This window comes from Anneissia japonica, unplaced genomic scaffold (genome assembly GCF_011630105.1).
Source record: "Anneissia japonica isolate Jap-2015-1 unplaced genomic scaffold, ASM1163010v1 scaffold287838_len146374_cov139, whole genome shotgun sequence".
In the NCBI taxonomy this organism is placed as follows: Eukaryota; Metazoa; Echinodermata; class Crinoidea; order Comatulida; family Comatulidae; genus Anneissia; species Anneissia japonica.
The window spans coordinates 74,732-88,957 of NW_022694573.1; the positions used below are offsets into that span (position 1 = coordinate 74,732).

Sequence of the window (14,226 nt, forward strand, 5' to 3'; positions counted from 1 at the left end):
GGGTGTAATGTACACGATTTCAATTCTTTTTAATATTTGAATAAGATGCTCTACTTGGCCTCTTTTTGGCTACGACAGTTTAATAATTTGTCATTATCAATACTAATTACCATTAATGAAATAATATTCAGTCCGAGGGCTTATTTATGGTAATAATATGTATACTAAGCCTGAAGGCGCTTTCATACGGCAGCCATCTTGGATGGTACACATACACAACTCTGCATTGCTCCGCCATCTTGTCAGCACTCTAGTTGTTTAATAGCTCTATGGTAATACAATGTTCCCGACGGTTATTTGGACCTGTTCAACCATGAAGCCTTCGTGGTCTAGTGGTTATGACCTTTGATGATTTATACAGTATTACACTCTCATCTGCTCTCGGCAATGATTTAGTGGACTTTGCTTTTCATATAGTACATCTGCCTCTCTGCACTTTACATTGTTATCCTCGGTCACTGGATCAAACACCATGGGAAGCACAATTCCATAAGCGGCTAGAATTAGTGCTTGGTATTAGATCCCATCAGGTACCCATTTATACTCCTGAGTAGAGACAAACATAGATAAAGTGCCAGGGACATAAGCAAGGGCTTCGATCCCCCGGACCTTAAATATAACTTTAGTGAATTTGACAAAGAATCTTCGTTGATCTTTTTATTATTATTATTATTTTGTCACTGGCCTATAGCGTATTTTGTTTCTGTTATGTGTTACATATGCTATATAATTATTACAGTATGTACAAGTTGATTTATGGGTTGATATAATCCACTTACATACTTACATATTATGGGTGAAAAAAAAAAGGACACTCTCAACTTAATTTCCGCCAATTACTCTGTTTTGCTGTCAATTCGTTTGCAGACAACTTGGACATCTTCTTGTTCAAGCGAACCATTAGAGTCTCAAAGTGCTGGAGAACGGAGCAGTGGCACTGGTTCCTTCTGCTGACTTATTTGTCTCTTCGGCTGTTTTTCTTTGTTGCCCTCACCTCTGTGAAGGAAAGGTGACTACAGACAACTACCCATAGATAATATATTTGTAATATGAGTGGTATATACCCACCCATATGGACGCAGGGTGACATCGAATATCATAAAAAAATTTGCATCGTTAAACAAAGCGGCTACTTTGAGTGCAGATAACTTCAAAAGGGAATTAGGGATGACAGTTAATCTAAGATCATATTTGTGAAATACGGTAAAAAGTAAGTTTCAATACCAAGTTTGACCTTGATAGCTATTACCAAGCCCGAGTTATAAGCTTCCAAATTTGAAGTAAATTGCGTTTGCACATCTTGAAGAACCACGCCCCTTTTTTGAGGAGTCAATACCTCGGAAACTACATATTTATAATGCTAATTTTTTTTTGTTGGTTTTTTATATAGTGGATCATTTTTATGGAGTTTCATCAAAATCTGAGACGGTCATACAGGAATTTTTTTTAATCTGGTTGATTTGACATGGAATGACCCTACAAAGGTCAAAGGTTGAAATGTACCATTTCCGGTCACTATTTGAATATTCCTTTCATTAAGACGAATATTAACATGAATCTCCTGAACAATTTGCAATCAATTGTGAGTCTCTGTGACCAGTAGTTACCGAGATATAATAATACAAGATCAAAGGTCAAACTTTCAAAAATCACATTTCCCGCCATTTTTGGAGACAAAGTTGTATTACAACTCTATTGATGATGTTAGTAATTGGCTTACTATACTATAGAATTCTAACTGAATGATCAATTTACAGTACATTATTTATATCACTATTATCACAACAAAGGAACAGAGATGGAAGCTCATGGAGTTAAATCTACACGTATGTCCGTTACCGGTAGGTCTCCGTCTAATGGATATGACTCTAGGCCTTACCTTACAGCGGGAGGTTGCATAGGTTCGCATTCAGACAGACGATTTTTTTTTTATCATACAACTGAATTAAAAAGAAACTTTTCGTTGAATGGCTTTGCTTGATACCATTGGATTGAATTGGATTTAGGCCTATTCGGTGTAACAACAAAACGGCTTAAACGTCTCATCCGAAAGACGGTGCGCTATTGTAATTTGTATTTCAGCACTCTAGCTGAAACACAAGGAGAGGCAGCGATGGGAAATGAACTGGGAACCTAGTGATCTCCACGGCTACCACCAGAGTTGACTGGGCTAAGCTACTCCATCGGTACGATTATAACACGTGTTCCTATTATTTTTTTTATACATTTGCTGATAGTGTTCACGGTACTACGCACACTCTTTATTTGAATATTATTACTATATATACACATATATACACACACACATATATATATAGGCCTATATATAGTATATACATACTGTATATATTATACACATATATCAAAGTCATTTAACTCTACAAATTAGCAATTCATATTTTTGTAAATGTTAAAGCATAGATAGGCCTACATAGCTGCCGTGGATGTTTCTTGTGTGCTGCGCCGTGCTGTGCTGCAATTTTTAAAATTTTTACTTATTAATTTTTCTATAGGCCTTGGCTGTTTTTGCTCGTTTTTACTTCCAGAGAACAGAGATTTACATATTTATTTTATGTATTTTTCCTTATATTAATGGAGAAACTTTGTACAGCAATTTAGTTTGCTTTTTGTTTATCCTGTCTCTAATTGTTATTTCTGTTCGTTTTGTATTTTTTGGACGAAATAAATCATAATGAAAATAAACATCACGTTGTCGTCAGTCTCATGACTCCATTCTTTCCTCTCCCATAAAATTATTGACTAATTGAATTGAGAGACATGTAGAGCATTGTCACTAAAATTAATCTGTTGCCTCCTTTCAGCACGTTTCCCCAGGCTAATCGTAGAGCCGGACAAGTGGGGAATTGCTTGGACGCCAGACGACAATTTATTTGCTATTGAAGGCGGTGCCACTACGTCCAGCTCCATTGCACAACGTGCGTTGCCACCAACGTTAACAATCGCTTGAATCTTCCCAACGGAAACTCGGTTCTCTGGCATTTTGATGTACTTCTTACTTACGACTGCCAAGATTATGATAAATATAACACAAGAAACAATTAAACTTATGAGTATAGTCTGGATTTTGCTTTCTGCAGGAAAATTATTCATCTTCGGTGTTAATAATTTTTTTCTATCTATTTCAGTAGCATTAGGAATAATCGAAGATGATGAATCTGCTGGACTAATGCCAGTACCGTTAACATTAAGAACAATCGTTGAAGATCCTTCTGAGTTGTTGCCTGTTACGGTGCACGTAACGTGGGTACCATTCAAAACGGTAGTGACGTCAGGTATGATCAAGACTGGCGAGTTGTAAGTTTTTTTAACAATCGTACTATTATTTGAAAATGTCCATAGATATTCCAGCTGCAAATTGGTAGGCCTACTGGTGTCATTGTTTATCGAACAGCTGAAAACTGCTTCGTCTCCTACAACGGGATGATTACTTGTTAATGAAACTTGAAATCGATTTTTCACATCAATACCAATAGTGCAATTAAACCGTTTAGATTTGACATCCAAAAAACATGTATATTCTACCACTCTTTCACCTTGCTCTAGGCCTATCGATCTGATTTCAGTTTCAAATATTGTTAAGTCGCCTGTTGTGGGTTTTTCAACAAAGTTTTTAATAAAGTTTTTCGTCGAATCCTCCCAATATCGGAACTGGGGAGACAGGTAAGAGAAAAATTTACACTGTATTGTAACGTCGTCTCCTACTATATAGTATTTCTTGGAAGATGAGCACACGGGTACAGGTAAAACTACTTTTATATCAATTGGTTTGGATTCATGCTCGGTAGTCCCATTAATGAAGATGCTGTAATTTCCACTGTCAGACGTGCTCACATTGGTTATATTCATGTAAAACCGAACTAGGCATAAAGGTTTGCTTGTAGAATCCGTGTGAATACGTTCTGTATCTTCGCCAATGTAACGGTTGTCCTTTTTAAACTGATAATGATGTATTTTGCAATCGCTTTTGAAACAGCTTATCCGTAGTGTTTCGCCAACGATAGTATACTGGTTAGGGGTAGCACTACAAGAATCAATAGGCATTAATGCATAGTGCATTTCACAGCAGTTGAATATTACTACGGTTAGGACGAAAATGATGTGACAAAGTAAGAGCATTTTGAGGCTATGATGAGACGCTGGAGTGTTACTTCAGTGACTCATTATATCCAGCTGTGTGCCTCATTTTATGGTAATCTTTTGTCAGTTCCAATGCTGATAGGCATATTGCAATTAATATTTCTATACAAGTTTGGTTTCAGTATCGGTTACTAACTCTACTGCGTTGTTTGTATGCATTAATAAAACTGTCTGTTGGTAAAAAAAAGTGCTCAAGTAAAGAAACATCAACGAAAAAGTTCCTTATCGCTTTTATTTTTAAGTGTCTATACGGTGGAAACATAGTTACGAACGTGAGGGATTTGAAATGCGTGAGTGACCAGTTGGCCTGGCTCTTTTTCTCATCTGGGGGGAAGGTCCAAGCGCCGCCGCTCCGACGATCTGAGCATTTTTAAGCTGTTTTAAAACGATTTCAGGGAGTGTTTGTTGATAATACGGGTACATAAGAAAAAATATTATTAATAAAGGCGCACGTACAATTTGAGTTTCAATGTGGGACTATGTTTAATTTGAGCACCCTATGTATACCTACACACACATTTTATATTTTTAATAAAACCAATTTATTCTACTTTTAAATACATTTTCCCCTGAATTCGTGATAATTCGTTATCACGCATAGACTTGTGTTAAATGCGTGACAAAGTTAGGATCACGCAGGTGTTTGTGCAAAATGCGTGTTTCATCCAAAATCCTTTTGAAATGCGGGACCGTCCCGCACGATTCGAGACGGTTGGTAACTACAAAAAAAAATTGAACCCGTGATTTCCCCCCCTGCCAAGGCGAGTGTCTGACCTATAGACCACAAGAGCAAGGTTGTTATTGCAGAAAGATTTGGGAGAGATAAACTAGAGAATTTCTCTAGAGGTCGCAACAACTGCATAATGAGAACAGAATTAATGTTGCGGTTTATGTATATTAATTATCAAATAATTTTAACGATAATTCTGAAAGCTTTTCATTCAGGAAACAATTGTTGTACTGAACACAATGTCATGTACCAAAAAGTGATTAGACACGCTAAATGTAGGTCTCGTACTGTTCATGTTAGCTGGTTCGACCTGGAAGATGCCTTTGGATCCCGCACCAACCCATAAATTTCTCACCCAACAGGTGCAATATTCACCCAAATGTCCTATTCTATATTCGGAATATATTCCACAATTTCTGGAACGGTTGTCACACTATCATCAGACCCATTTATTAAAAAAAAAAGAAAAAAAAAGAAAAGGCATCTTCCATGGGTAGGCCCTATGACCTATATGGTTCAAAAATAATATCCACGCCATTTGCAGTTGATTTTTGGCTAATAACCGGGAATAAACGCACCCATAAACGCTTAACCTCTAAAATACAAACCCTCTGTGAATCCAAATCCCTAAAACTATAACTAACAAAATGCCGGTCACTGTCCCGGTTGTCGGGGAGGGGGGGGGGACCGTCTAATATTATTTTTGATTTAGGGCCGACGAAGAAAGAAATCTCTTCCGTAGAAAGTGATCCACATAAATTCTTAAAATCAATCGTAACATTCAATCACTCCTAACCAGTTGTTGTATTCACCTACCTTCACGATTTAATGAAGGAACGAATGTGTAAGAGTGACAGTTTCCCCGCTTTAGAAATGAATATAAGACTAGGATGTTTGCATAATGCTTTTAATTAAATACCCTTTTTCATTTATTTTCAACATTTAATTTGTATCTACCTCAATTGTCAAACATTCATAACTAATAGCTAAGTGGGGCAAAACGATTAAAACATTTAAATATCATTCTAGCATGCAAAGTCACTTGTTTTAAAACTGCTACTAGGCCTACATTTAAAATATTAAGAGTTCGATTATAAGGCCTATGCGATGAAATAAAATATTAAATGTATTTTTATATTAGAATCCGAATATTATTCCCAATGTAATAAGAATATTATCAGATTTTACCTTCATCATGAATATATTGAACACAATTTTAGTTACGTTACGGAATCTTTTGTATGTGAAAACTATGTTATAAGTTCAAATATGTTGAATACAGTATTTCAATAGGTAATTGATTAATATTTAGCAGCATTCGGGCTGGTACATAACACCACGTTAATAATATAATCAAGAGGCCACACAAAAATAGAACTTAATAGCTGCGAGTAAAGATGTAAGCTGTTATGACCCTATTGACGCACCATACATAATGCTGTTTATTAGCATAACAAAACAAAAACAGCAGGCGGCCGAAATGGTCTGAGAAGTAGCTATAGTGGTGGCGCCAGGATCTGCAGGACGCGATGTTTTTTTTTTCCGTACGAAACATTTGTATGAAACTTCACTCGGGCCATCTCGGATTGACTCGATTCAAGTTCGATACGAGGAACAAGAGCAGACACTTCGCAATGTCGTGACGCTCGAGTTTTCTGCAGGACGGAGGGGCTAAAGGCCCCGACGGGGGGAGGGGGCTAGTGGAGCGAATCGAGTCTCCCTTGGCTGGGGGACAAGAGGGACGCCTGGGAGTAAGGGGAGCGCCTAGGGCCCCCGGTGGGGGGGGGGAAGCAGGGGGCGAAGCCCCCTCGAGCCACGGATACTTGATGAATTATGGCGATAGGCATCGAGTTACTATAATATGACTTCATGTAGGCTATGCTTTTAATGTTGAAATCAGCTTCCAAAATCAAAACATTTTGAACAAAGCAAGAAACAAAGAGTACCGGTATGCAATGTAACCATCTAATTTATTTTCAAATCCTCATTCTTGAAAGTGAAATTCTATATTTTGGAAATTTTCCATGAAATCTATCAACCACGTTGTCATGGTTGAGGTTGCTTCACCTATCACGATGTATTCCAACCATCATGAGGCTATCTAAATCAATGAGCATTTGTCATAACAGAACGCAAATTATTTTTAATTAGTCTCATTGAATTATTATTATTATTATCATTATTATTATTATTATTGTTGTTGTGATGAAAAGTTAACACAAACGATATGGTGGCTAAACGAATATTACATGTAAATATTTTTTTTATTTGTTTGTTCCCCGACAAAATTTGTTGTCTTCCCCGACGGGGGTGAGGGAGTGAGTCCCCCAGACCCCCCTTCTGGCGCCACCACTGGGTTGCTACCAGCCAGGGTTGCTGACCTTTTTGACAACCAGATTCCTCAAATCTGGCCGTAAAAATTTCGCCTGGCCGTAAAATTTTAAAAGTCACGGCCAAACTATATTTGGCCGAATTTGTGAAAAGTTAACATTTTGTTTTTCAATATAGGCCATAATGGCATAACGTAGTTGTTTTGGATTATGTTGTTTACAAAAGCTTAAATTTTGATTCTTGCACTAACAGTTAATCTATTAACACCGGTTGTGTTACCTAAAAATGTAACAGTTAATCTATTCCAACTTTGGGCCGATTTTGGCATGCCCCGGACCCCCTACGGTGGTGTTATCTCGATCGACCAACTTTCGGCCCCCTTTTGGACATCTCTGGATCCGCCCCTGAGATCTACGCGACTATTTGATTCGAGCATGCTAAATGAGTAAGGAAATCACACACACCAAAAAAAAAATAACAAAAAAAACAAAAAAAAAAAAACATTAAAAACAATTGTGGAATAAACTACTTTAGCACTGTGATTGACTATATTCATTTCGGCTAGAGTAAAGCATGTTAAAGAATAAATTCAACGAAATCACAAAAAACCCCATTAAAAACAATGGTGGTAGGCCTATAAACCAGTTTAGCACTGTAACTATCCATTTTGGCTAGAGTGAAGTATGTAAGTATGTTAAAGAATGAGTAACAAAATCACCAAAAAAAAAAAAAAGTAAATAAATTTAAAAAATAAAAAAAAAAAATAAAAAAAAATTAAAAACAATGGTGGTATACGCTAGTTTAGCACTGCGTTCATTATATCCATTTTAGCTAGAGTATGCTAAAGAATGAGTAACAAAATCACCCCAAAAAATAAAATTCAATAAAAAAAATTAAAAAAAAAACATTAAAAGCAATGGTGGTGCACTGTGTTTAAATATATTCAATTCGGCTAGTCAATCATGTTGAAGAATGCGTAACAAAATCACAAAAAAACTTTAAAAACAATTGTAGTATAAACTACTTTAGCACTGTGTTCGACTATATCCATTTTGGCTAGAGTCAAGCATGTTGAAAAATGAGTAACAATATCACAACAAAAAAAAAACAGTTAAAAACAGTTGTGGTACTTCAGCACTTTGTCTGACTATATCAATTTTGGCTAGAGTCTAGTATGTTAAAGAATGAGTAATAACATCACAACAGAAAAACATTAAAACAATTGTGGTATAAAGCAGTTTAGCATTGTGTTTGACTATATCCATTTTGACTGGAGTGAAGCAAGTAAAAGAATGAGTAACAAAATCACAAAAAAAACCAGACATTTAAAACAAGTGTGGTATAAAACAGTTTATCACTGAGAACTCTATTCATTTTGGCTTGAGTCAAGCTTCATGTACAGTATTGTATAAGTAAACTCTGCTAATTAGCATGTGTAACTGCTCTTGGGCTCGGAGCCAGTTTGGGGTGTAGAGGGCGTCTTTGGTCATTCACACAAACTCGAACAAGGTAACAATGCGACCATCAGTTAAGCAATCTCAACCTTTATTTGTTTCAACTGTGTCTGTTTGACTACCAAATCGGTTGTTCGATCTATTGTACGGTCCGATCTATTGTTCGGTGACTAAATACAAAAGTACAAATACGAATAATTAATATAAAAAATATAGATAAAAAATAGATAATAAAATAAGTAAACAAGTAGAAAATGAATCATCGATAGTATCATAAAAATCATGAAGTTACACTTATGTAAATACATTATTGCAATACTGCAAATAAACAACTGATCATTTAAACCCTTCACAGTAAATTACAAAATGTATTATTAAAACTGTTCAATAATGAGAAAACTGACAATGTATAATATCAATACAGTACAATAAACTGTCTCATCTTAATAATCGATTAAATACAGTATATTAAATAACCTTACGTGAATATGACCGCCTTTAGCCTCAAAAACTCATGTTAATCTTCTTAGTTAACATTATCCGTTCTGTAACATAATTAATGTTAAATGAATATAATATGTCATTTACTTTAAACATAACAATATAAAATACATAGGATCGTGTACTAAATCTTAATTGTGATTACTGAATCATACAAAACATTGTCACAGATTACTTCAATCATTAATTAATACAATCTGTTGTCCGAAAACAAAGAAAGCTCTGGAGAACAAAAAAATCTCCAAAGGAAGTGGCTTCAGATAACAGTAGGCCATAAACCTAGTTGGCCAATCGGCATATAGGATATTACACACGTGATACATAAATATTCATAGTAAAAGATTCGCTAAGCGTCCCCACGCTAGCGGCAAAATCGAAGACAGTAAATAATTCGTGATAAATACTTATACTATAATTAAAAATTATATTATACTCTCAATTTACTATCCATATACTGTACATATAGGCAAAAGAGGGTAAATTATCATGTGTAGCCTATAAATGATCACAAATATTAGCAAGAACATATGGATACTAAATTACAAGCTCCTACATGATTACAACATTATACGTCTAGATTTGTACTTCATTAAAGACATAAATCAATGCATGTTTACTAAATCAATAATTAAATATTAAGTACAAAATATTATTAAATAATCTTATTCTACTTATTATAATTGTAACTCACCGGTCATCGACTGCTACTGAAAGCCATGTAAAAAAGGTAAAGCATTTACGCTCGCACGTTGGTAACTTTACCAGCAAAGTTTCATGCGTCTTTCTTAGACCGATACATGCTTACGAGTGACGCGAATTTTCAAAGTTCGCTCCGCCTCACAATGCGCGCAAAAAATGGACGATGAGGGCGCGCAGCACTGGAGAGATCTAACACTCCCCACGCTGAAATCATAAAAACAACACAGGATTTCAGAACTTTATTCAATAAAATTAAACACTTAACTACAACTAACAATGTTCTTATTACAAATTGGCAACTACTGCTTCTTTGCAATGGATCCTCTGTATATTATACATAGCTTGGCAATTGGACGTCTTAGAACACCTCCTGCTACCTTGACATTGACACTGCGTACTCTTCCGTCCTGGCTTCTATAGACAGACATGACTTTTCCCATCGGCCATCTTCCTCTGGGAAGGGTCTCATCTACCAAAAGAACAATGTCACTTACCTCTACGTTTTGTCTTGGTGTTGTCCATTTGTGCCGTTTCTGAAGAAGGGGCAAATATTCCCTCTTCCAGCGGGCCCAAAAAAGCGAAGCTAAATACTGTACCTGGAGCCAACGCTTTTTGCCATAAGCTTCAATTCTACCTACAGGAGCAACAGGGACTTTCGCATTAGTAGAAGGTGATTGGGTGTCAATAGCTCATCGTCATAAGCTTCTGGTGATAAGTCTGTAAGTGGTCTAGAATTCAATATTGATTCTGCTTCGGCTAAAACCGTTAGTAGTACATCATTGTTAATCACCTGTTGTTTAAGAACATTACACAATATTTTTCTTACCGATCTTATTAGGCGTTCCCAAACGCCGCCAAAGTGGCTAGCTGCAGGTGGGTTAAAATGCCACTCAACACCCTTGGTATGAAGGAATTCTTCTACGACACTTTGGTTCATATCAGTTAAGGCTTTTCTAAGCTCTTTTTCACCTGCAACGAAGTTAGATCCGTTATCACTGAACATTTTTGACGGTTCGCCACGCCTGGCCACGAATCGCCTGTAAGCGTTTATAAAAGAATCTGTGCTTAGACTATCAGCAACCTCAAGGTGGACAGCCCTTGAAACAAGACAGGTGAAAATACATCCATATCGTTTGACAGTAGAACGACCTTGTTGGACGTCTATGGGACCGAAATAATCAACACCGGTGAAAGTAAAAGGTGGTTTATCTGCAGTGATGCGTTCGACAGGAAGAGATGCCATCTGCTGTTCACACCTTCTTGCATTCATTCTTTTGCAAGTAACGCAGTTTCTAAGGATGCCTTTAACAACTGATCTACCTTTTAAGATCCAAAATCTTTTCTCGGAGAGCATTCAATGTTGCTGTCCATCCATTATGTCCAACCTTCAAGTGGTAATACAACACTAGTGACTTGACTAATTGACTATCGTTAGCCAATATAATTGGGTGTTGTGCATCATAGTCGATTCTAGCACGATCAAGCCTACCTCCTACTCTAATTACTTGACCTATAAGTGCTGGATTTAGATTCTTGAGTCGCTCGTCTGATTTCCAGTTCGGGAACGACTGCCTTTGTCTCCATGAAATAATCATTGTCTCACTTTCTTGCAGTTCTGACACAAGCAGGTTGCTTGTTACTACGGGTTGATGTCTCACCTTGAGTCTGAGGGATTTTACAAATCGTAAGATCCACCTAAGGACACGTACAAGCTTCGACCAAGATGAGTACTTAGATGTTAACATCGCCTTAAGACTACCATCACCTATCGTTACATGGTTTACTACCACCGACTTTCTAATTTCTGGGTCATGACTTACCTGATAATTTTCGATATATCTGGATACGGGCCAGTTTGATTCGTCTTTTGGCAAGAATTCTGGGCCTGTTAACCACTTACCTAATTCGTATTTTCCCCTGGAACCTTCGTCAGCGGGGTTTTCTTCACTTGGTACGTGCCTCCATTGGTGTTTATTAGAGACGCTTAGTATCTTAGATACTCTATTAGCTACAAAGGTTTTGTAGCGACAGCTTTCATTTCTGATATAGCTTAGGACTATCATGGAGTCGCTCCAATAGACTGTTTCCTTAAATGAGAAGGCAATTTCCCTTCTGATGGTGCTATCGAGCGTTGCAGCTAATACTGCAGCCATTAGCTCTAACCTAGGGATAGTGACAAGTTTCATTGGTGTAACCTTAGCTTTATCAAGAACAAATTTTACAGAAGGTTTCTTACCTTGATTCTCAAAGCGCAGATAGGCCACAGCAGCGTAACCCTTCTCCGACGCATCACAGAATATATGCAGTTGAGCATCTGATTGATGTCCGTTCCATCCATTTGTTCCAGGTCGCCCTTTCACTGTCGGTCAACGGCTCGTCCCAATCCGCACCTCTCCTAAACACCTCCTGAAGGAGGGATCTAGCTAATAAAACATATGGAGCAGCCATACCTAAAGGGTCGAAGATCGAGCTGGTAATTGAGAGCAATCCTCTTAGAGTCGCTGGTTTTTCTTTGGTCGCTAGTTGGAATGTAAAGCTGTCCTTACCTGCGTTCCAACATACACCTAGAGTCCGCTCTGTATGCAGTTCGTCAAGTGAAAGTGAAACAGATGGAGATCGCTCAGTCTCTTGTACGCTGTCAATAACTTCTCGTTCATTGCTTAGCCATTTTGTAAGCTGGAAGCCACTCTGACGTAAGATGTTGGTTAATCTACTCACCAACCTAATGGCAGTCTGGTTGTCCTTTGCTGTGGCAAGGCAATCATCCACATAGAAGCTAGTTCTAATGACTTCAATGGCTTGTTTTCCTATCTCGTCGCTGTTGGATGATTCACAATCATCAGCTCTCTGTTTCAGTGCTTTACCTGCACAACATGGAGATGAAGTTGCACCGAAAAGATGCACAAACATTCGATATTCACTGTATGGTTTACGCATGTCACCGTTTACCCACCACAAAAATGTGAGCACATCCCTCGGATTCTCGCATTCTAACCTGGTGAAACATGGATTTTATGTCAGCAACTACGGCCATTTTGCCTAGCCTAAATCGAAGGAGAACGCCGAGGAGGTCATTCACTAGGTCTGGACCCTTTAACAACATGTCATTAAGAGATGTTCCTGCATATTTCGCCGCACAATCATATATGACTCTGACCTTTTCTTTGTGGTATGTACAACAGGGTGGTGTGGCAAATACCATACATTACCCAGTTCACCTTTGTCCTGGACAGGTTCGGCATAACCATTTGCAATATAGCCCTCAATAACAGAAACATACTTACCATTTAGGTTTTCGTCAGCAACGAGTCTCCTCTTTAATGAAGCAAGTCAGGACTCAGCCGTCACTCTGTTATTGGGCAGATGATGTTCATCGTGTTTCCATAATAACCCCATCTCATAATGGTTGTCGTCCGTCTTCCCAATCGTCGACTGAATAAGGTTACGTGCCCTTACGTCCTGCACAGAATCTTGTTCTTCAGAAAGTCCGCTGTTCTCAATAGCCCAGGATTTCTGAACTTCGTCGAGTAGCATTTGGTTCGTTACATTAATTCTGTTGAAGTATCCCTTTCTACAGCCTTGTCCTCCGGGTCCCATGACAGACCATCCAAGGGGTGTCTTTACTCCGTATGGATCTCTGGGTTTACCCTTTCTTTCATCTAATACCCAGAACGCTTGAGGAGAATCTGCTCCTATTAACAAATCTACCTGAACTGACTGTGGGTTCTCCCAAGGGAAAGACTTCAAGTGTTGCCACTTACCTAGTTCCTCTACAGTAGGGAAACTTTCCATCGGGGCTGGTATCTTAGGTACGGTGAGAAATTCAATGTTCATTTCTTGACATTCAAACTTACCTTTGACTGCGAGTTCAAACTTCCATCCTTCATTTTCTATGTCACCGTTAATGGTGGATGACGTGTGCTTAAGTCTCTCGCCTCGGGTTTCCAGTTTACGCCTTAGGTCTTCAGAACACAAGCTTGTGTCTGAGCCATGGTCTAACAATGCTAAAGTGCTTACCTGACTTCCATTGTTTGCTGTTACAGATCCGCATGAAGACCTTATTGCCACTTGAAACAAGTCCAGAGTTAACTCTCGTCGCTTCAGATGGTGGGGTTGGTGGATGAAGCAGGTTATGGTGTTTCTCCGATGAGCATTTGCAGGTCCATCTTCTTGGACATCTTGAACTAACATGGTCAGCTACCAAACATCTAAAACATAGTCTCTTGGCTCTAGCTAACTCTTTGCATGTATATACTTGGTGGTTACCACCGCAAATAAAGCATTTAAGTGCTTTCGTATTTATGGTATTCGATCTAACATTAGCTTGTTTCTGAATTTGCCTGTCATTAACAT

The 14,226-nt window shown here is 37.9% G+C and overlaps 2 protein-coding genes across 2 annotated transcripts; both read right to left on the bottom strand.

Annotated features, from left to right (window-relative positions):
- Window positions 1–11,189: 11,189 nt before the first annotated feature.
- On the bottom strand, window positions 11,190–12,026 carry LOC117101085. The gene has a single exon (XM_033240956.1). It carries the CDS (start codon window positions 12,024–12,026, stop codon window positions 11,190–11,192), a length of 837 nt encoding a protein of 278 aa, XP_033096847.1.
- A 136-nt stretch (window positions 12,027–12,162) lies between these two features.
- Window positions 12,163–12,810, bottom strand: LOC117101086. The gene has a single exon (XM_033240957.1). It carries the CDS (start codon window positions 12,808–12,810, stop codon window positions 12,163–12,165), a length of 648 nt encoding a protein of 215 aa, XP_033096848.1.
- Window positions 12,811–14,226: the final 1,416 nt, after the last annotated feature.